At 42.8% G+C, this 24812-nt stretch overlaps 1 protein-coding gene across 2 annotated transcripts in view; it reads left to right on the top strand.

Moving 5' to 3' along the window:
* Positions 1-24812, top strand: part of ZNF827 (zinc finger protein 827) — a 314048-nt gene that overhangs the window by 233934 nt on the left and 55302 nt on the right. Inside the window, exon 9 of one of the 2 annotated variants that reach the window (XM_040331692.1) lies at positions 20948-21085. The exons of the other annotated variant lie outside the window; for it this stretch is intronic. Within the exon in view, the coding sequence (XP_040187626.1) occupies positions 20948-21085 (138 nt within the window). The remainder of the gene's footprint in view (positions 1-20947; positions 21086-24812) is intronic. 2 annotated transcript variants of the gene reach the window in all.

Below are 24812 nucleotides of genomic sequence, written 5' to 3'. Positions count from 1 at the left end.
CCAATAACTATTAATTAAATGTTTTATTTTCCAGGCCCTGCAACAATTTATTTCAATAACAATTTGTAACAAAAAAAGCAGTTCTCAGTAGAGATGCAGGCTTGTTCTTGATGTATTCCTGTGATAAGTTAAGTCTATTAAGGCTGAACTCCAGGCATTTAATGGTAGGAAGACATGCGTAGGAGTATTGTTTTAGCTGAAATGACGATTCCTAGTTAAACATTTCCAGCTTTTATCCAAGCAAGTCCCCTTAATTCACTGCTTAAAAAGTACACAAAGTGCTTCCTATAAGGCAGTGTTCCCCAACCCCCGGGCCGCGGATCGGTACCGGTCCGTGGATGAAACGGTACCGGGCCGCCCGAGGAACTTTAAATAATCCGCCCACACACTGCAGCGCAGAGAGATAAGATCATCTCTCACCGCCCGCCCGGAACACGGCACTTCCGCCCACACAGCGGGGCTGCTATACTGTGGCGAGGCGTGGGAACAGAGAGATGAGATCATCTCTCGCCGCCCACCCGGAAGTAGTGACAGTGGGGACTGGAGTGGCTGTGCTGTGGGCGGCTGGGGGCTTCCTACCACCGCTCGGAGTGCTGCCACAGCAACAGACCAGTCCTACAGGGAGATGGAGATTGCAGCTGCAGGCATGTATGTCCTCTCCCACCTGCTGCTCGCTCTGCTCCCCCCTCTGCTCCCCCCTTATCTTCCCGCTCGGGTTTACAGCTGCATAAGATGACAGAGTGACTGTCAGTGTCTCCTTCCCCTGCTCCCCCCACTCACCTTCTGTAACAGCACGAGAGAAGGGAGAGAGGGCAGCTCTGTGGATTCTGGCTGCCGAATCTCCAGTACCCCTTCCCTTCCATTGGCCAAGGGGAGGAACCAATTGCAGGAGATCAGCAGAGGACCATGGGACATGAAGTGGCAGGTCACATGGCAATCAACACCTGGTGGCAGGTGACGTGGCAAGCGACAATCCACACCTGGTGGTAGGTGACGTGGCAAGCGACAATCCACACCTGGTGGCAGGTGACGTGGCAAGCGACAATCCACACTTGGTGGCAAGTGATGTGGCAAGCGACAATCCACACCTGGTGGCAGGTGACGTGGCAAGTGACAAACCGCATCTGGTGGCAGATTCTGCATTATGGTGAGTTTGAACTATTTAATTTTACATTACAATGCAATGACAAATAATGCGCTTCAATCATCCCAACACCATATCAGCCATTGTTCTGTGATGATTGAAGCGCTAACACCAGCCATTTCCTCAAAAAATTGCCCGTGAAAAGCTACATAACAACCCAACCCCCCCCCCCGGGCCTTGGCCCGATTCTATTTCACAACGCCGGTCCTCGTACCAAAAAGGTTGGGGACCACTGCTATAAGGGTCCTGTCACACTGGGAGCTGGGGGGTGCTAAAAATAGGTGACTGTTCTGTGGTTTTGCCATTTGGCAATTTATAAAGAAGTAAAAAAAGTCAGTAATGCCTTCTGAACGTCTGCCAGTTGCTGCTATACTGTCTTCTGAAAAGCAAGCCACCATGAATTGCTTTTCAGAGAGCATTACCACGTGTCTGAAAGAGCCCTAATGGTGACTGATCACTCCAGAAGACTGCACATGGGTCACCCTAATGCCCCTTTTGTTGTTATCATTAGGCAACACTGACATAATTACAACCACTGCTTCACGTGGCAAGTACCCTGGCTGCTGAATGCAGCCTATGTTTCTATTCAAATCTCACTCCACTACATTGATTGAATAGCCTCAGCAGATGGGAATTTTAGTTCAGGACAAGATATAAGGTGCCCAGCTGATCCTTCCTTCTGCCGTTAGTATGCCGCAAACTCTTTCTGGCAAATAGTGGAGTCCTTTAAATATCTTGGCTTGATTTGTCCAGTTACCTCTGCAGTTGTATATTGCCAACAATATACTTCCTCTGGTGTCCCGCTTGCGGACTAAGGCCCCATACACACTATTAGATTTTCTGTTGATTTTTGTCGTCAGATTTACCAAAACTATGTAGTGCAAAGGCCTACCTGATTCCATACAAATTGAAACTCTCTTAAGATTTGACCTTGTATTATATGGTTTTGGTAAATCTGAAGACAAACATCTGCAGAAAATCTAATAGTGTGTATAGGGCTTAAAGGGTCACTAAAGGAATTTTTAGCTAAATAGCTTCCTTTACTTTACTGCAGTCCTGTTTTCATGTTCTCGTTGTTATTTTTTGCTATGATGTTGCTGTAATCCTTCTCTGTTCTGAACAGTCTGTTTCCTGATGAAAAAAGTCATGGGAGCTTTCTCATTGTGGTCACTAATCAAGGAGGTGTGATTACTGTGTGTGTCTTAAACCCCTCAGAACCAATCACTTTCGTTTTACAAACCATCACTGCCCTCTATTGGCTCTGTGTCTCTGTACTTCACAGAAGCATGAAAAAGCATGCATAAACGAAACTGAAACTACAGGTACATTATATGATTGATTTTTATCTATTTTGAATCATTTTTAAAAGTAATCAGTTAACTATTATGTCTCTATACCCTGTAAACAGTCATTTCAGCAAAAAAAAAATTTTCCTTTACAACTCCTTTTAGACTGGCCATTTTCCTTTAGATTTACCAAAACCATAAAATATTATTATTATTTCAGGTACTTATATAGAGCCGTCAATTTATGCAGCGCTTTACATATACTTTGTACATTCACATCAGTCCCTGCCCTCAAGGAGCTTACAATCTAAAGTCCCTAACACACATTCATACATATACTAGGGCCAATTTTTTAGTAAGGATACAATTAACCTACCAGCCTGTCTTTAGAGTGTGGGAGGAAACTGGAGTACCCAGAGGAAACCCATGCAAGCACAGGGAGAACATGCAAACTCCTGGATTCGAACCAGCGACCCTTTTTTCTGCTAGGTGAAAGTGCTAACCACTATACCACTGTGCTGCCCAAAATATGAGGTCAAACCTAAACACTTGAAATTTGTTTGCAATCAGGCAGGCCCTTGCACTACATAGTTGAAGGTAAATCTAAAGGCAATTGAATAAGAAAATTGTATAATGTATTGCCATCTTAAAACTAGACAATGGTTGGATCTTCTGCTTGATCTGATGAGTTGGGTAAATCTACTGAAAATAAGAAGGATTATTTTCCTTCCCAAACTCCTCTACGCAGTGCAAACTCACAATGTAAGATCCCGATGTGGATCTTTAAACAACTGGATTCTATTTGTGGTGGGGTCGAACTCCTCGGGTGGCATTGGGGATCCTTAATTTGCCTACTCGCTTGGCTTGCCTGGCTTTCCCAGACTTCTGCTTTTACTACTTGTCAGCCCAATTGGTATATATACAAGATTGGATTATTCCTTCCCAGAAAATGTTTGTACTTCTCTTAAAAAACTTGATTTAGAGGAAGGAGGTACCATCCGTGTTGGACACTTCTGTATTGTGTACCTGACTTACATTGTTCTCCGGAGCCCAAATATATAGGCAAGAATCTACCCGGCAATGCTCTCCAAATACTCCACTCTGCCCTAATCCTACTCTAGCAACTTTTTCCAGATCCACAACAAAGGTCAGTTAAGGGGGTTAGACTTCTACATCAACTGTATGCAGGGTAGGAGTTTAAATCCTTCTCACAACTCGGAGAAAAGAAAAACTCCCAGGCATTTATCTATTCTATTACTACCAATTCTGACATGCCATCCGAAAGCAATTTAGCTTCTTTGCCAACCATACAACTGTGTCTTCCCTAGAAAAACTTTTGTGAATTCCAGGTCCTAATAGATTGATATTGGATTATTATTCTTTACTTTGTGCTGAGTCTCAGCCTAGATATTTTTAAACTCAGTTGAAATGGACCCCACCAGATCTTCCCTTTTAAAGAGCAGAATTGGTCAGAATTTAAACATACTTATTGTAAATCAGTTAAAGCCTCTAAGAATAAAATTATTCATCTAAATTTCTTTCACCATAGTTTATTTCAGATTGTACAGATTGGGCCTTCGCCAGATGGCAATTTGTTTCAGGGGGTGCGGAGTGACTGCTGATTTTATACACTGTGTGTGGAATTTCCCCTTGGTCTCTGCCTTCTGGTCGGAAGTGAATTTATCTCTTTCTACTGATCTTGCATTACTCAACATCCTGCACCCTAATGCCACGTACACACGATCTGAATTTCCGACAACAAATGTTCGATGTGAGCTTTTGGTCGGATATTCCGACCATGTGTATGCTCCATCGGACATTTGCTGTTGGAAATTTCCAACAACAAATGTTTGAGAGCTGGTTCTCAATTTTTCGGACAACAAAAGTTCTTGTCGGAAATTCCGATCGTCTGTGTACAATTCCGACATACAAAAATCCTACGCATGCTCGGAATCAATTTGACGCATGCTTGGAATCACTGAACTTAATTTTTCTTGGCTTGCCGTAGTGTTGTACGTGACTGCGTTCTTGACGTTCAGAATTTCCGAGATCATTGGTGTGACCGTGTGTATGCAACACAAGTTTGAGCCAACATTCCGTCTGAAAAAATCCACGGTTTTGTTGTCGGAATGTCTGATCGTGTGTATGCGGCATCAGGCTGCATTCACACCTGAGTGTTGCGTTTTTTCTGGCTATTTTTTGAGCATTTGTATACGTATTTGCGTTTTTGTGTACAGCGTTTTTTAAAACAATTTTGAGTTTGGTGTTTTTTAATTAGCCAATAGAAAACAATATCATTTGTTTCATCATTTGCTATGTTTTCCAGCTTTTTTATCCGCTTTTATTATTATTTTTTTTTTTTTTATTTATTTATTTATTTTTTGTAAGAGGTTCGTTTATTTATTTTGTTAGGGGTTAGGGTTAGGGTTTTTTTATTTTATTATTTATTTTAATTGAATTATTGCATTTGAGCAGAAAAACACGCAACAAAGCGCACTAAAATGCTCAAATCAAGCATTTCCATGCATCTGTTTGGAACAAAAAACGCTCCAAGGACTCGCCAATCTGCCTGATTTGAGCTACTAAAAAAGCTGCAGAACTTTTTTGAGCTTCAGGCATTTGGCTTTAGGTGGAGATGTACACCAACTCGCTTCAAGCTATAAAATGCTGAGGTGTGAATGGAGCCTACGAACTGTCTGTTAGGGATTTTTGGTGATTGCAACTCTTAAAATGATAAGCGCATTTTATACTTTTTTGCTAAAAAGGTTATCCTTATGCCTTGAAAAAGTAATTAACACTTGTCGATAGAGAGCTGGAAGGCCATGATCAATAGAGATCTTCCATTGTAAAAGATTTTTGAGCTTCGGAAAAAAAACCAAACCTTTTTGAAAGGTTGTTACTTGCTGCACCCCCTCTGTGATGGTGCTAATATCATTTTGCATATCTCTGACCAAATGTGAGTGACATTTTCTGTACTTTTATTTGATTTTGGTTTTGTCAGGCTGACATCACCATATTTTTTTTGCAGGTACATACTGTTTTTGTAATTTAAATTTCTATTTTGGGAGGGGGGGGGGCTGAAAACCTCAAACCATATAGGCAGGTTCAGCCTTATGTGAACCATTCTTTCAGACTGTAAATCTTAGGACTTGTAAAATGTTTGGACTGCAACTGATAAGACATGACTGTATCAGTAAACGTTACACTTATTGAATCATGCAATAAGAAATGTACAATATTGTTATAGTAATATAAATTACTTGTTCTTGACTTTTTTCTATCACTGATACAGTGGATGAGCATTCAGTGCTGCATTTGGAGACTCTTCTTTCTTGCCTTTGTCGAAAATGGCTGGAATGACAGTCAGGTCTAGAATGGTCAGAAGCCATGTAAGGCAAAAAAAGAAAATGGCAATTGGTATAATTACCTGTGAGAGCAGGGGACAAATTGGAAGTGCCATTGCTCTCTTTGCTGACCCACAGCAATTTCCCTGTGCAGCTCTGCTCTGAAGTATGTCACTCTCACCTTTGTATTTGACGCTCTCTTCATTAAAAAGAAGTGTTGCAGAAGGTGACATCATATGCTTTAAATGTGCTGATATCTCTCAGATAATGTAAGTATCTGGACGTTACTTTAAATGTTGGTAATAAGGCAAATTCAGTATCCCTGGGGGCTATGTTCATATTTTGGTCACAATTTATGATCCTTATTTTGAAAAAGCATGACACATCATTAAAAAAAAAAAACGTTATGCTTCAAAGATCTGTGTAGTCTATGTACAGGGGCAAGTTTGGCGCATGTCCTTCCTGGCACACAGTAGGGTTAGCAACATTTTATTTGTAGTTTCATCTCTGAGACACAGTTTAGTCCTCATTGGTGTGAAGTCTGTGTGCTGTGCACTGCATCCTTTTTAGTACCCACTTTTATTTTTTATTATTTTTTTACAAATTGTATTTTATTATTATTATAGAAAGGCAGTATACACAATTAACAAAGTAAAAGGCATCATGTACAAAGGAAGATACCAATCTGCTTACTGAATACAGAGATCATCAAAAAAAACAATTGTGCCAAAGGGCTACACAAAGAAAGTGGTACATGACAAAAAGATCAGATAGTTTGAACAATAGAAAGATCAAATGCAGGACCATCGCTATGTAGTTTGATGGCTTCCACCCGTGAGTAGCTTTAGCGTGACATAAATAGAACATCTTGCACTAAAAGAAAGAAAGTTACCGCTCCAGGTGGATTGTGTTAGGATGATCAGTATGGTCTCAGGAAATCAAGGGTGCTGGCAATGCACAAGGCTATGATTAAGCACTAATTTATAGTGCGAAACGCGTCAGCTGTTTTACTCCTGTGTAGTGTGCTGTGACTTGTAGTGCATTTTTCCTTTTTTAAATAAAGACAACCATCAAGGTTTTTTGGAGTGCGGCTGTCCATATTTTCTTTTTCCATCTTGCACTAAAACCCTGTTAAAAAGGAGGGGGTACTGCAAAATTAAAACAAAGATACAAAATTTAGCAGGGAAAAAAAAAAGTAGAAAAAGGGAATGTCAGGAGAGGGGAGCAGGTGAGAGGGGACAATGGGGTGTAGGGGAAAGAAGGGTGAAGAAGAAAAGGGGGGGGCATATTGTCAGTCTGGTCCAGGGGAAGGCACAGACTACCTTCTCACTCAGCAGAGCCCAGATCAAAGATGGTTTTACCCTATTGTCTTTTTCTTACCCACTTTCATCTAAAAAGACGCTTTATAGTTTACATGCAGTGCTCTATGTTTTGTACGGCTAATATGCAGGGACTTTCACTGCCTATTTTGTTCTACAGCAGGGGTCTCCAAACTTTTCAGCCCGAGGGCCTCATTGTAGATTTTACAAATATTCACAGATTGCAAAATATAGTTATTTATAAATAAGTGAATAAATAAAATTAAAATAATCACATCCGTGTCTCCAATAGAGAATTTACGCGCGTCTGTGTCCCAATCAGAGTCTCCTACACATCTGTGTCCCCCATCAGAGTCTTCCACATATCTGTGTCCCCCATCAGAGTCTCCTACATATCTGTGTCCGCCATCAGAGTCTCCTACATGTCTTTGTCCCTCATCGGAGTCTTCTACACGTCTGTGTCCCCCATCAGAGTCTCCTACACTACGGCGGCGTAGTGTATCTCTCGCGGCGGATTTCAAATTGGGCAGGTAGGGGGCGTGTTTAAATGAAGCGCGTCCCTGCGCCAAACGAACTGCGCATGCGCCATCCCTAAAATTTCCCGCCGCGCATTGCGATAAATGGCGTAATTGTTTTCAGCTTGAACGTAAATGGCGTCCAGCCCCATTCACTGACGACTTACGCAAACGACATAAAATTTTCAAAATTAGACGCGGGAACGACGGCCATACTTAACATTGAGTACGCCACCAGATAGCAGCTTTAACTTTACGCCGGAAAAAGCCGAACGGAAACGACGTTAAAAAAATGCGACGGCCGCTCGTACGTTCGTGGATCGTCGGAAATAGCTAGTTTGTCCCGCAATCTTTCTTCTTTCTTCCTAACTCATTTCGCTCTTGGAAAACGGAAAAGGAATGGGAGGCTGAGTCACGGTTCCATACTGTAAAGTTTAGGCTACACCACTTGAATTTATATGCATGTACGCTGATTTCAGCTGTTGTTCTGTTGTTGATGTGGTTCATGTGGACCAGCCTCGTATGATGTGTAAATAAAAAAAAAAAAAAAAAAAGGAAATAGCTAGTTTGCATACTCGACGCGGATTACGACGTGAACGCCACCCAGTGGACGCCGAAAAATTGCATCTAAGATCCGACGGCGTACGAACACGTAGGCCTGTCGGATCTAACACAGATGCCGTCGTATCTTGTTTTGGGGATACCAAAACAAAGATACGACGCGCAAAATTTGAAATTTGTATTACGATATGCCGTGGAATTTCTTTGAGGATCTGCCCCATGGTCTTGATATATTGGGGGGGCCCTGCCAGGTAGGCTGTACGGGGCCCTGTGATTTCTAACAGTAGCCCTGCGCCTGTCATAAGTCTATATGAATCTGGCCCTTTGTTTTGAAGTAGTGCAACACTTTTTTTCCTTTCCATATGGTATATGCATAGTTACTGTTGGTCCAAGATGGACTAATGTGACTTTGTAAAAATATACATACCTGTAATTCTTCTTTAAGGGGGTGAGAGAGCAAGAGGGTGAGAGATGCATAGGGCAGGGGCCTGAGGGTTTTTTTATTACATAACTGAGAGATGTAAGGGAATAAAGCAGATGTATGGGATGGTAAGACAGGGGCAGCACAGTGAGTGGCTAAGTTGTTAGCACTTCTGTCTAGCAGCACTAGCGTCATTGGTTTGAATCCCAACCACAGCACTCCCTGCCTGGAGTTTGCATGTTCTCTCAGTGCCTGCGTGGGTTTCCTTCGGGTACTCAGGTCTCCATCCACACTCCAAAAACATGCTGGCAGGTCAATTTGCTGCTGTCTAAAATGGCCCTAGTATGTGTATGTATGAATTTGAGTTAGGGACCTTAGACTGTAAGCTCCTTGAATGCAGGAACTGATGTGAATGTACAATATATATGTGAAGTGCTGTGTAAATTGACAGCGCGATATAAGTACCTGTAATAAATAAATAAATGTGAGCCAGAGCAAATCATGGAGAAACAGTGAGGTTAACAGAGAGAAGACTGTGAACTGAGTGGGGGAGAGAGAAGACTTGAGAAGCAGCAGAGAGGGAAAAATAAATCATTAGGAGTGGATCATAGCTAGAGCCGGAGAAAGACTAGGCAGAGGAAGCAGATTGTGGATTTTGGGGTAGGGAAAAACTGCCCAACAAAAATTGTAATAATTTTCATTAAATATCTAAATAGGTTTTCTTGTATGCCTGAAGTGCTGCTTTAATTTATACATACAAATATACTTGAAGTATTTTAATTTGTTTAGGAATGACTCACATTGCAGTCTTTAAATGGTTTATGTAGTATTTAAAATGCCACAAGGTGGCGTTAGTGAGTGTCACAATAGCATGTAGAAAACACATACGGAAAATAACTATTGAATGCCTAAAATTAATTTAGAGTCTTCTCCATGCCAGACTCTTCTTTTATGAGAAGGTGACCTCCACAGCAATGGCAAGAAAACATGAGAGAAAAAGACCTTTGGGAGTACAGCAAGAAAATGTTTTATGCTTGGAATTTTTATTAAAACATTTCAGTCTTCTTTTGTGAGAGATAAAAAGCTGAATCTCGTTTCATATCTTTTTGCACCCATGTATCATATTACACTGCAGTATAATCAAACTTTCTTTTTTCTTTTTTTCATTATAAACAAGTGTGCTGTGAGAGTAGTGATTTACATTTAAATACCATGCTGTATTTTATAGACGATGCAGGAACCAGAATGCAGTCACCCATAGCAGCCAATCAGAATGAACTTTCCTGAGGCCAAACCACTGCACCGTTATATCTGACTGGCACTTTATATTTTATTTAATAAACTGTAAGTGTAGTAAGGTAGACGGGGGTGAGTATAAGTAATAACACTGCAATGATGTTGTGGCTGGCTTTGTGGATTGAAAACTGTGCCCCTGTCCCACATGTGTGCTTTAATAAAACACCCTTAGGCCTCATTCACATACTGGCAAAACCCTTTGTTTTTATGCATTTGGAGGACATTTCTAAAAGCATTTCAATGCAGGCAATGGTGACATTCACACCTGCTTTTAGATGGGGACAGTTTAGCTGCGTTTAGAGAAAATGGCATCAAGGATCCATGTTAACAGCTTATAGTGGAACTAAAGTCCCACTTTAAAAACTGTGAGCAGACAGGCTCTGTATTGCAAAGAGACATTCTTCAATAAAATAAACCTACCTACCTGCTCACAGTCTTCTTTGGAATGTACACATAGCTGTGCAGCTCAGCTTCAAGGGGTTTTAAAGGATCCTATGCATTAAGGTGAAAAAACACCTGGCTGTCACGGGCCCCCCAGTCCCCCCATGTTACTTACCTGAGCCAGTTCACCTGCTATGCACGTCCCCCGGCGTCCTCTTCTCCGCGGAGTCTCGGCGTTGATTGGATAGGCTGATAGCAGCGCAGCCATTGGCTCCCGCTGCTGTCAAATCTAATGATGCGGCCGCCGGGGCCGAGTCATACACTCGGCGGCTATGGACGACGACTGTATGACACGGGAGGGTGTCCGCAAGGTAACCTACTCGGGAGAGAGCTTCACAGAGGGAGTTAGCTATTGCAGGAAGGAGCCGCGAGAGCCATTGTGGGAGCCCAGAACAGCAGGGGTTTCATTACTAAAATAAAATTTCACCCTTTTAAAGAGGATCTAGTCTGCTCACATAATTTGTAATAAAAACATCTTTGCCATTCTGAAGCTTCCCTCCAACCACTTTGCATATTATTTTATATATACTGTGATTCTGTACTTGACAAATATGCTGCAGAAATCTCCCTCCACTAAGTCTGGCTGCATCCATCTTCACTGTGGGCAGCTGAAGCTGCTGCCTGTTCACTTCCTGGATTTACACAGAGGCACACCTCCAGCTCTGCGGCTCTCCTTGGCCCTCTTATGATTCATCCCCCCTCCCTTTTTGGCAAACTCTCAGGAGAGTGAGAGACAGAGCTGTGCATGATGTCATAAGCCTAGGCTTTTTACCAGACAAGAAACAGGAAGTGGGCTGTATAGGGTATTTACTGCCAGAAAAAAAGAAGATTTAATAGATGGAAAGTTGACTGAAGGTCCTCTTTAAGTCTTTAAAGAAGGGTTAGAACATCTGTTTTTTTTTTCTTCCTGTCATTGTGACAGGTGGTGACTGAGGCAGGAAGTAATAGAAAACTTCTTCAACTGGGGCACTGAAAGGCAAAAAAAAAAATATTTTTTTTCCAGTAGATTAGGGGAAGATTTGAAGACCGTCATTTTTTTTTGTGTGTGTTATTTCTGTCATTTGGATGATTTTCCCTTATGCCCTGTCTTGGTGGCAGAATTCAACTACACAGGAAGTGAGGCAATATCTTATGGTGGGGACATGGACAGCAATAAAAACGCGACAGAGGTTTTAAACTCCCTCTTTCCCTTGAACATCTTTCAAAAGCCCATAGAAAATGTTTTAGCTGCTTTAATTATAAGTAGTAAATAAAAAATAGTAAATGCAGACTGAAGTGCAGTAAGCCACAGCAACCACAGAATTTATACTATACTGTCCTATTTTTTTTTTTTTTATTAAGTTTTTGTTTTTAACCACTTGCGAATTTCCCACCGTCAAAATACAGCGGCACTTTAAAGAGGGCTGTCGTTGTTATGGCAGCAGATAGCTTTCAGATAAAAGTGGTCTCTGCAGCGGATTCGCCGCACGATCACTTTTATCTGCGGCCGCCGCACTCAAGTGCCCTTGGCTGTTTACCTGAGCCACCGGCAGCGGCAGAGGCGATCGGGTCTTCTTCCGTGTTAGTTATGGAGCTGAGTGATGGAAAGATGGCCCCCGCCCGGCTCCTTATCACTGCAGGGCGGAAGTGACGTCAAAACGTCACTTCCGTCCATAGCTCTTAATGAGACATTTATTTAATTTTTTTCCAAACAACATTTTTTTTTCCTTAATTGTATTTAAGTGTTAATATAAGATCTGATGTCTTTTTGACCCCAGATCTCATATTTAAGTAGTCTTAAGTGAAAGGAGGGTAGTGGGCAGTAGTAATAAGTGAATGATGCCAATACAATTAACATAAATGTGCATAACACAATTAAAACAAATTCAAACGTTGATATAATCAAGTGATGTGAAAAATAACCAAAAACCACACCAAACAGACTTGATCAATAAATAAACAAAATCAAAGTGCAGTTCAGATTGTGGTAAATACCACAAAAAAAAGTGACTGGTTGAAAAGTCCTTCAAACAAGTGCTATGTGCTCGATCAATAGCCTTCAAATCCACTGTAACTAATGTCCACCTTCACCGACTGTGAAAAGATCACCCAAACTGTGCTCAAAGAGAGGATGGCACCTTACCAAATGTTGTTGACCCTTTTAAGGCGCAGTTTTGAAGCATGACATGTTGGGTATCAATTTACTCGGCGTAACATCATCTTTCACAATATAAAACAAAATTGGGCTAACTTTACTGCTGTCTTATTTTTTTATTAAAAAAAGTGTGTTTTTTCTCAAAAAAGTGCGCTTATAAGACGGCTGCGCAAATTTGCTGTGACAAAATGTATTGCAATGACCTCCATTTTATTTTCTAGGGTGTTAGAAAACATATATATATAATGTTTAGGGGTTCGAAGTAATTTTCTAGCAAAAAAAATAATAATTTTAACCTGGAACCAACAAGTTTGAAAAATAGGCCCGGTCTTAAAGTGGTTAACATACAATAGCACAAACTGTGCTTAATAAACAACAAACAGAACCGCAATCAATGAGTAAGACCATATCTATAATACATAGAAATACTGCAATCTCGGTGTTACAATATATTGATATTGAGACTTTGATTGTATGGTACTAACTCTACACTCATAGGGAGAATAACTTGTCTGATCTTAAAAGAAATGGAGCTCCTCCGGGTAGCTAACCAGTGGTTCTGTAATTTTCTAATACAATTTCTACGCTGATATATTATTTTTTTTCTTAAGAGATGTTAAAGCGGAGTTTCCATTAAAAAAAAAAGAAAATTAAAAGTCAGCAGCTACCAACATTGGAGCTGCTGACTTTTAATAAGGACACTTACATGTCCTAGCAGCCAGCGATGTCAGCCCCCGCCGAGGCCGATCCTCGATCCTGGCAGCTCCAAGCGCCGCCATCCACAGTAAGGGAAACAGGCAGTGAAGCCGTACGGCTTCACTGCCCGTTTCCTACTGTGCATGCGCGAGCAGCGCGGCGCTTTGTGAATGGGCAGGCTGCTTTCTGGGACACACACAGTTCCCAGAATGCAGCGCGCCCCATTCACAAGAAGACGCCCAGTGTAGGAGGAGAAAGAGAATCCACCGAGGACGATGAAGAGGCAGATTTGGCACTTCCGCATAGCAACAACTATTTAGGGTGAGTACATTTTTTTTTTTTTTAGATTTTTGGTGAAATATTTGTTTTTTGGTGGAACCTCCACTTTAACTTGATTTTTCCATAGGTGGGCTAGGCCAGGGGACATTCATTTTTGTGCAACAATTTCTTTGCTATGTAAAGCAGTCTAGTAATAAGGCCATCGCCTCAGTAGGCACAAGGGAGTCATCAAACATGTTAGGAAAACATATTTTAGGTTCTAGTGGTAAGTTAACCTGATAAATAGGGGATGTAAGAGAATATCTTGCTAGTATATGCAGAGTTTCAGGCACCTACTTTAATATGAAAAAAGTCTGCTGGCCCTCTTGCACATCTAGGAAACAGATCTGTGTCTCTAGGTTTCCATCTATGCAGTTTGAGAGGCGTATATGGTAAACTCTGTGGAGAATAAAAAGTTGAGTATTTGTGGTGATAAAGTAGGGTGACCAGACATCCCCGGTTTCAGGGGACAGTCCCCGGATTGAGGACACTGTCCTCAGACCAAGTCTGTCCCCGGTTTTGTCCTCGGATTGGATTTGAACAGGGGCTGGGGCAATTTCAAAGACATTCAGTGCAGAATAAAAAATAAATTCTGAATTACACACCTCCACTCCGCCGCTTCTACTAGTTTGGGGGGGGGGTGTATTTTTTTCCATTATCTGTGCCTCTTTCTGATGATCATGTGCTGGTCGGAGCGGAGGGAATATTTCTTCAGTTTCGGGTGCATGCACATTCAGCTCCGCTTCTGTTCTTCTGCCTTGGCTCAAGTGAGACTTGACAGGCTGTGAGTCGGGCGGCGACGGGCATAGAGTTGCTGATTGCCGCCATTACTAGTAAAAAAATAAAATATGTCCCCGGATTTCATTTAAAAAATCTGGTCACCTTATGATAAAGGCACCAGAAGGAGGGATGTCAGAGCTTCCTCCCATCTTTTCAGTTTAGCTGGGATATGGGTGCGCGCATGTACCTGAGCAATCAAGATCTCATATAATTGGGAAATTAGTCCTTTTTTAGAATCAGTTTGTGCCAGTAGGCATTATACTCTCCTCACTTTAGCAGCAGGAATTTTCAGATTTTGTGAGCATTTATTAATTTATCATTATAGTTGGTAATGCTTTTTTTTATCTTGTAAAATTTGATGTAAAATAAGCCTTTAAGCTTTGGCTCACCTGATAAATGTCACAAACATGATAGACTGTATAACATGTAACATAAAACATATGCATGTATGTAAGCACAATAAATGTCTATACTGGATTTTCCCCTATATGTTAAATTTTGTGTGTGTATCTAATATACAAAGCATGTAATATCTTACAAATTACATGGTTTGTTAAAAATAATGCTGTAGCAGCAGATGTTGACCAGATGCTGCATGTAGCAGCTAATCCTCTTAGTTAAATGGCTATTTGTGTTTTAGAGGTTTAAAAAATACCTGTTACTTCCGCACAATAAGATGTGAACAAGAAAACCTTTGCCACATGTTAAACATAATTAAAGGGGTTGTAAAGAATGAAGGTTTTTTAACTTCTGTGTGCTGCTCCCCTCTCAATACTTACCTGAGTAAGTGATGCCTATCCAGCAAAGTACACGAAAGCCTCGGCTGTTTCGGGTCTCTCTCTCTCCTCATTGACTGAGATACAGCGGCGGGAGTGAGCAGAGAGAGAAACGGGTCAGAGTCAAGGCTCTACGGGCCAGATCCACAAAAACCTGGCGTAACTTAAAAAATCCCATTTAAGTTACACTGCCTTAAAGTTTCTACCTAAGTGCCCGATCCACAAAGCACTTATCTAGAAATTTCAGGCTGTGTAACTAAAATTCCGCCGGCGCAAGGCGTTCCTATTCAAATGGGGCGAGTCCCATTTAAATGAGGCGCGCTCCCGCGCCGGCCGTACTGCGCATGCGCAAATTTACGTTACGCCGAGTTTTGAGGATCGCGACGGCTTAAAAAAGTTGCGTCGGGAAAAAAAAAAAAAAAATGACAGCGTCGCTCGGCATGCATTCCTGAGGGAGAACTCCATGCCAATTTTCAAAGAAAAAACCGGCATGGGTTCACCCCCCAGGAGCATACCAGGCCCTTAGGTCTGGTATGGGTTGTAAGGAGACCCCCCTACGCCGAAAAATCGACGTAGGGGGTCCCCCTACAATCCATACCAGACCCGTATCCAAAGCACGCTACCCGGCCGGTCAGGAAGGGAGTGGGGACGAGCGAGCGCCCCCCCCCTCCTGAGCCGTGCCAGGCCGCATGCCCTCAACATGGGGGGGTTGGGTGCTCTGGGGCAGGGGGGCGCACTTCGGGCCCCCCCACCTCAGAGCACCCTGTCCCCATGTTGATGAGGACAGGACCTCTTCCCGACAACCCTTGCCATTGGTTGTCGGGGTCTGCGGGCGGGGGCTTATCGGAATCTGGGAGTCCCCTCAAATAAGGGGGCCCCCAGATACCGGCCCCCCACCCTAAGTGAATGGATATGGGGTACATCGTACCCCTATCCATTCACCTGTAGGCAAAAAGTTAGTTAGTAAACACACAACACAAGGCTTTTTAAAATAATTTATTATTCTGCTCCGGATGCCCCCCCTGTCTTCTTTATTAGCTCTATTAGCAGGGGGGGCTTCTTCTTCCGCTCTCCGGGGGTCTTCCACTCTCCGGGGGTCTTCTTCCACTCTCCGGGGGTCTTCCGCTCTCCGGGGGGGGGCTTCTCCGGACTCCGGGGGGCTTCTTCCATCTTCTCCCCTCTTCCGCTGTTGACTCGGCGAACCCCGGTTCTTCTGCAGATGTCCGGTGCCTTCTTCTTCAGCGCTGGCTGCCTGCTATCTTTGTGTGTTAGCTCGATTTCAAACAGGCAGCCGGCGCGGTCTTCTGTGACGTCAGGGTCTTCTGTTCTTCTCCCCTCTTCCGATGTTGCCTCGTCGCCTGTTGTCGCTGTAATGATGGAAGCGCGCCTTGCATCCCATTTATATAGGCATCACCGTCCCATCATGCTCCGGCAGGTACCCACGTGGTGGGTGCAAGTAGCGCTGAAGAAGAAGGCACCGGAGAGCTGCAGAAGAACCGGGGTTCGCCGAGTCAACAGCGGAAGAGGGGAGAAGATGGAAGAAGCCCCCCGGAGTCCGGAGAAGCCCCCCCGGAGAGCGGAGAAGACCCCCGGAGAGCGGAAGACCCCCGGAGAGTGGAAGAAGAAGCCCCCCCTGCTAATAGAGCTAATAAAGAAGACGGGGGGCATCCGGAGCAGAATAATAAATTATTTTAAAAGGCCTTGTGTTGTGTGTTTACTAACTAACTTTTTGCCTACAGGTGAATGGATAGGGGTACGATGTACCCCATATCCATTCACTTAGGGTGGGGGGCCGGTATCTGGGGGCCCCCTTATTTGAGGGGACTCCCAGATTCCGATAAGCCCCCGCCCGCAGACCCCGACAACCAATGGCAAGGGTTGTCGGGAAGGGGCCCTGTCCTCATCAACATGGGGACAGGGTGCTCTGAGGTGGGGGGGCCCGTAGTGCGCCCCCCTGCCCCAGAGCACCCAACCCCCCCATGTTGAGGGCATGCGGCCTGGCACGGCTCAGGAGGGGGGGGGCGCTCGCTCGTCCCCACTCCCATTCCTGACCGGCCGGGTAGCGTGCTTTGGATACTGGTCTGGTATGGATTGTAGGGGGACCCCCTACGTCGATTTTTCGGCGTAGGGGGGTCCCCTTACAACCCATACCAGACCTAAGGGCCTGGTATGCTCCTGGGGGGGAACCCATGCCGGTTTTGTCTTTACAAATTGCCGTGGAGTTCTCCCTCGGGAATGCATACCAAATGCCGTCGCTGGAATGGGCTTTTACATGGTGTGACTAGTTTACACTTTGTAACATCAGCCCTAGTTTTACACTTGCAAAATAACACTTACGGCGAAAAAACGAAGCTGGAAAGCTTTGTGGATCGCCTTAAGTGCTAATTTGCATACTAGCAACGGCATTTCGACTCGAAATGCCCCCAGCGGCGGATGCGGTACTGCATCCTAAGATTCGGCAGTGTAATTCAATTACACATGCCTGATCTTCTGCCTAACTTTGGAAAAAGCCTTTTGAGGATCGTTTCCAAAGTTAGACACAGACTGAACAGCAGTTAAGTCTGCGTATCTCTTTTGAGGATCTGGCCCTACATTTCTAAAGGGCTCGGAAACGAGCATGCAGCAGTGCCCCTTTAGCAAGTGGCTTTCTATTCAGGGGCCCTGGTCAAGGGGGAGCAGCCAGGAGCACCAGCGGCGGCCCCGAGAAGAAGAGGATTGGGGCTGCTCTGTGTAAAACCAATACACAGAGCAGAATGACGTTTGTTAGTTTTAAAAAATTGGCACACATTTCTACAGATACTCTCTACAATCTTGTGAAAAGCCTGTCCAGAAGGGATTAAAGACTGGTAAAACTGTAAAGAAGGAAAGCTCTTTGTTAATGCCCATGGTTTGGAAATGGATGGCCAACAAGCTCACAGGTGTGCTGGTCAGGTATTCAAATTTGTTTTGCCTTTATCTGTAGGATAGTCCACAAGGCTGGACCTAAACCGCTAGATCATTTCACTAATGCCCACTTTTTTACAGTATTGTAAAAATTGCTTTGGTTCCCTAAAAGCAACACATTTTTATTGGTGATTTTCAGTCAAACCCCCCAGCATATGTACAAAAATAAGCCTGCTGGAAGTAGACAACCTCTGTTTGGCCTGAACATTGAAAAGACTGTTTTCTAAAACAGAAATCTATTGTATAGCTGGCCATAGATGGATATTCAGCGGAGAATCAAGGTGGATAGCAAAATCCTCCCTACTGAGACATAATGGAACTCTGCTACACTGATCAGTATCTGCAACTAATGATCGAGAAAAATCTTTCCAGAAGCCCATTCAACACAAGTCAATCATTAAATTGACTTCTGTCAAGTGGGAGCGACCAAACATAGATCAACATTTTGGCTGGTCCCTGCTGAATCAGCCAGATTTCAATTTAGCAAAGGCCAGCTTAATAAGCATTTGACTGCCTAGGTGACCAGCCCATGCATGGTCAGCATAAACTGGAAGAGAGTTTTTAGAGTCTTTGGTGGCTATTTCTGGTCTGTTGATGTCTGCTGATGTCAGTCTGACTGGAACAATAGTGTGACGGGAGCTGCTCTAGATGGCTTACTGTGCCTTTGATGTCTACCCTGTAAGCTGTTTACACATATAAAATGATCAGTGTATGCTTCTCTAGCCAAGAACATCTGTTTTCAGCCACAAACCATTTCTTTTGATGACCGTCCAGGTGGTATGCCTCTCAGACATAAGCCCCATGCATGTGTTGGCCAGACCTCATGGATCATCTTATGAGTTATGTGTCCTATGACAGCCGGGCCTCAATAAAAACATCGAACTTGGCATTCAGTCCTTGCTAAGACATCTTGAAGATGCTTTAGCCGATATACTAAATTTTAGCATTATTTTGTCCTGCAAGATATTTTATATAGACCCTGCAAAGATTGATAATTTGGACCTGAATTATTTAATGCAAACTAATTTTTTCCTATTTTTTTTTTTTACTTTGTACAGTGTACCAAAAAGTGGTTTAGGTCCATATAATAAACCACTGTTTAGGACATTTTGGCAAGCATCTGCTTAAAATCAGCTAACTGGCACCCTTATTATGCTCATTTGTATTACGAACAGAAGTTAAAGCATATCATAAGAAAAGTACTAAGGCAGTTTCTAGTAAGACCATGGCCCATGTAAATTGCCATTTTGACACACACACACACACACACACTTTAATGAGAAATATCAGCTGTCTCCACCTCTCCTTTGCCCTCCATTCAGTTTGTAGGGAAGCGTCACTTGATTAATTGCACAGTGCTAGAAGTAGTTATTCAAAGCTAAAGAAGACACTCATTACTACCCCCAAAAATTGAAACTAGCCTTTGGAGACAAGATTAGTCACCACCTTGTGTCGGTTAGTGATTGTCCTTTTTCACTGTATTGCTACAGTATGGTCTGAAACCTCCCGCAGTATGTCACTTCCAAGTGTCAGAAATTGTGCTTCTAAGACGCTGTTTCCACAATGCCAAGTGGCACACGTGCACCGATGCAGTGTCTGAACAATGGAGCTAAGGTTCCATTCACACTTGGGCGACTCTAAAGTCATGCAATTTCCATCTCAACTTTGGATAGGTGCAACAACTATCACATTGATAACATTAAGATGCATGAAAGTCCCATCAAAGCAGTGCAGGAAGCTTTGTCGCATAGATTTGAACGACTTCCATTGAAATGCATGGGCTGTGACTTGTTATGGGACTTTGTATCCAAAGTCGCATGACAAGTCATACAAGTGTGAATGGAGCCTAAAAGACAGGATTTTCAATACTGCAGGTGCCAAAAAAAAAATGCCTTGGGAAAGGAAGAACACAATGAGAGTAATGTATCATAACTGGAGCTGACAGAATTTGAGCAGTTGTGCACAGCAAGCAACCAGGTTCTATCTTCAGCTTGTTCGGTTTAGCTGTGATAATGAAAGATAGAAGCTGATTGGCTGCCATGCACAGCTTATCCAGATTCTGATTGCTCCTGTTTAAAAAGCTCAATGTGTCACCTGGTGGTAATGGTTTTGTTTTTAAAGGTTTGTGTTATTCTCCATGCAAACCACCAAATGCACAGATAAAATACATTTATACTATTGTTGTACTATAGTTCTTCCCCATAATGTGTTTTTTTGCATGCGAAATCCAGTGATTTATGCACAAGTGCATGCAGGCAAGTGGCATGCTTATTTTCTGGTTTAGTATTGCGCTGCCTGGGTCACCTCTTTGTCTCCTGCCTGCTGGTGGGGCAAGAAGTCCATGTCACCAGCTCTATTCAAATAGAAGAATGGTGAACCAGGAAGTAGAATGGTGGTTTTCTGGCTGTGCAATGCCATCGTTGGGATTAAGATCTCAACAGTAGCAGATACAACAATAAACTTATATGTATTTCGGCCATGTATTTAGATGTTGGAACTATACAGCTGGACTAAAACACACATGCAAAACATTACACATGCTTAGCGGCAATGCAAGGTTTGATGAAAACATTAAAGATTTGTTTTTGACAGCTGTGCACAGTGTACTGAGAGACCTTTTAAGATCTGATTGGTGACTGACCACAGCCTTACTCTCCCAAAATAGAATAAACTGTGTTTGGTGGGGTTCTGCTTTAAGTACAGTGTACATTTCTTTCAGTGTACACTACTAATAAACACAGGTTTTTTTTTACCAAAAGGAACGGGGGGGGAGGGAGACAGTTCAAATTTCAAGTTTCCTGGATTAGCCTTAAAGGTATGCAGAAAGGTCCTCTCCACATTACATATCCAAAGCCCAAGTTTAATTTTTGGAAGCAAGATCAAGTACTGTTTTATTCATTGCAGACTGTGTTGGGATGTATACCAAATATTCACACAAACAGATCACTCAGTGTGCTTTCTTTAATGTTACAGATGCAGAGACACTTGGGCTGGAAGCAGGCAGTGGGTTAGCTGCCTGGAAACTTAACGAACAGCTCTATCCCTGCGATGTCTGTGGGAAAGTGTTTGGCCGACAGCAGACTTTATCCCGACATCTGTTATTGCACACAGGTAATAGTGTATAAAACTTCCAATCTTGTCAGTGGAATTGAAATACAGATCTGCTTGCAGCATACACATAACTGATTGATAGCTGTGGCCGCCCAATGAATTTGAAGAGTAGTCGGACGTACCATCTAACTACCATGCTTTTGAATAGCCTGCCACTACTGCAGACTGTGATCTGAATCAAAACCTAGATCTGCCCAAATTCAGAGAGAATGATCTATATAGCAATTAGGAACTATGGGTGTTGGAATTTTAAACCCCAGATCTGTCACACTCACATTTAAAGAAATTATAGGTGGACATAACCTGATACTAAGTTTACTGATGATTTTGTCCCAGTCCTTATGTAAAGTAGACATAGAACTAAGACCCCTTTCAGACAGAGCGTAATCCATCAAGTGCATCTGCCTGCTCAGCGGGGATCTCTCCGCTGATCCCCCGCTGAGCAGACTGATGACAGGACCCAATAGACTTTAATAGGAGCTCTGAAAAAAAAATTGAAAACGTGTGTATCATGTGCTTTTTTTTTTACCTAGTAACTAACTTTCCAGTGACTAAAATCATTTAAAAAATGCTCAAGCCTCAGACACCTGCAAAAACGATCAAAACCGACCTGTACAAATGCCCAAACAATGCTTCTTAGGGGACCAAAAGTGCTCCGCTCAAGTTGAATGCAGCCTTAAAGACAGATATACTTTTAGAACAGATTGGCTATTTTATGTTATCCCAAAATACCATGCAAACTTGCAAAATAACCTCTTACACAACCTTTTTCCTTTACTGAGCTCATCATAGGCTCAGAACAATGTAAATGCTTTTGTTGTCAAATGTCTGCACTGTCTGAAGACAAGTACTGAGTAACTAGGAAAGTTTCTGAACTCAGTCTTTAGTGCCATGAGCCGTAATTGACAATTTATATTTGTGGAGATCACAAAGTGCAAGAACCATACCCTGAATAAGTTTAGATAAGCTCTGCCTTTTCTTCCATTTCATGTGATACTAAAAACCAGTTGCAGAATGCAGATCTAGAAGGATGATTGCCTTTGTTGTTCTCAGTCCTGGTCTGAATATTTTTCCGCTTTCAGCAGTTTGTGATCTCCCTTGATTACATAGGTGCATTGCAGCATACAAATCATTTCATAATGCTCCTGGCACTGAAGTTCTTAAAGTGGGGTTCCACTAGTTTTTCAGTTTATTAAAAGTCAGCAGCTACAAAAAGTGTAGCTGCTGACTTTTAATAAGCAGACACTCACCTGTAGCACAGTCCATCAATTCGGCCGCCCGAAGCCTCGCTCCTCTCCCCCTCCTCTCGTCATTGAAAATGTGGGCACCCAGCTGTGACAGCTTGCCGCTTCACAGCCGGGTGTGCATGAACAAGATGCACTGCGGCTCTCCTAGTGGCCAGGCAATCTTATGGCAATCTGACGTATCCCAGAAGATTGAAGAGAGGGAGGGGCTGCCTATGGGGAGAAGAGGAGTCGCCTAGGCAGCCAAGCGACAGAAGGAGGAAGTGGGACAGGAAGAACCTGTCAGAACCAGGTACCCACCCAAAAAATTACACGCCAAATGTGGCATGTAAGGGGGCGAGGAGTGCTTAAAGTGGAAGTTCCGCTTTTGGGTCAAACTCTGCTTTAAATCAAACGGGCATATGGAAAAAAAAGCTTCCATGATGTTCTGGTATGCAATTACAGTGAAGCTGCAGGAAGAGTGGATAAAAAACAAACTAATGTTTATCCTGGGCCAAGACTTGTGTGACAGCCTTCATGACACGGGAAGGCAAAGGTAAAAGATTATATCTACAAAGTTGTTCAATACTGCTTTTTTAGTGAACATACTACTGTAATGTGTTTTTTATTTGTCATTCTTTAATTAAAGCCTGATTTTTGTTGCTCTGTTGATTATATGTGGGCCCATTCAATTCTTTATGAAGAAGTGCCTATATCATGTTTGGACTAGTCCGATATTAGGCTTGTGCAAAAGGATTGTCTTGTAAGCTGGCCAACTTGATAGAAATACATTTTGCATTACAAGAGCTACCCACAGTGCCCTTAAAAATGAACTATAATATGATTTCCCTATTTAGGTTCTCCATCATATCTTCATTCATCCCTTTTTGTGCATGTTTCAGCATTTAGATAAATAGCAGAGTTATTATATTGCAGAATAATATTTCCTCCTGAACTGTACCCGGCATTATTTAAATTGAGACCCACGGATCCTAAAAGAGTTAAGCTTTGTCATTTCAAAACCATGGTTTCTAGTTTTTAGGGACTCTTTACCGACTGGAATAGTACCACTTGATTGGCGTAGGGCCAATATAGTGCCTATATTTAAAAAAGGATCAAAGCCTTAACCAAGTAACTATAGACTTATAGGGCCAGATTCACGTACCTGGGCGCATGTTTGTGCGGGCGTATGAATATCTTATTTACGCTACGCCGCCGCAACTTAGAGAGGCAAGTGCAGTATTCACAAGTTGCGGCGGCGTAGCGTAAATTGGCTGGCGTAACCCCGCCTAATTCAAAGTAGGCATGTAGTGGGCGGGCTACATTTAAATTAACCGTGACCCCATGTAAATGAGGGCCGTTCGTACGGCGCATGCCCGCGCATGCTCAGAATCACGTCGCAAATACTCCCTACGTAACGACGTCGGCTCAATGCTTTCGACGTGAACGTAACCTACGCCCAGCCCCATTCACGTACGCTTACGCAAACAACGTAAAATACGACGGCTGTTCCATCGTCCATACCTTGCATGGGCTGCGCCATCTTTTTGGTGGTTTATCTTTACGCCGGCGTATGTCTTACGTAAACGGTGTATATTACTGCGACGGGCCTACGTACGTTCGTTAATCGGCGTATCTTGCTCATTTACATATTCGACGCGTAAATCCACGTACACGCCCCTAGCGGCCTGCGTAAATATGCACATAAGAGGCGTTTCTCATTTTGAGAATGCGCGCAAAGATACAACGGCGCGCATTCGGACTTACGACGGCGTATCTACTGATACGCCGTCGTAAGTCTCTCTGAATCCGGCACATAGAGTTTAATAAAAGACCACATAGACAAATTCTTGCTGGAAAAAAATATTTTAAGCAACAGACAGCATGGATTCATAAAAGACAGAAGTTGCCAAACAATTCTGATTTCTTTTTATGAGGAGGTAAGTAAAACCTGCTCTGTTTAGTTGGGCAGCTAGGCAGCAAATGAGATTTAATGTTGATAAATGTAAAGTTATACACTTGGGGGCTAAGACTATGCATGCATCGTAGATACTAGGGGTAGTACAACTGTGGAAATCAATGTTGGAGAAGGTTCTGGTAGATTATGAGCTTAATAATAACATGCGATGCCAAGCTGCAGTTTCCAAAGCGAGCAAAATCCATCTAGTATTATTAAGAGAAGTATGGACTCCAGCGAGAAAGATATATTTTTTCCCCTGTCCAAATCATCTGGAATATGTAAGATATCGGGGAACTGGAGAAAGTGCAGAGAAGGGCAACCAAACTGATAAGAGGCATGGAGGAGCTCAGCTATGAGGAAGATTAGAGGAACTGAATTTATTCACTCTTGAAGGGGGAGATTAAAGGGGGATATGATTAACATGTACAAATCCATAGAGTTATTCAATTTAAGGTCATCACAGAGGACAAGGGACATTCTTTATGTCTGGAGAAAAGAAAAAATTAATCTCCAAATATGGAAAGGTATCTGTACAGTAAGAGCT

This window comes from Rana temporaria, chromosome 1, assembly GCF_905171775.1.
Source record: "Rana temporaria chromosome 1, aRanTem1.1, whole genome shotgun sequence".
In the NCBI taxonomy this organism is placed as follows: domain Eukaryota; kingdom Metazoa; phylum Chordata; class Amphibia; order Anura; family Ranidae; genus Rana; species Rana temporaria.
This window is presented reverse-complemented; position numbering and strand designations above follow the sequence as displayed.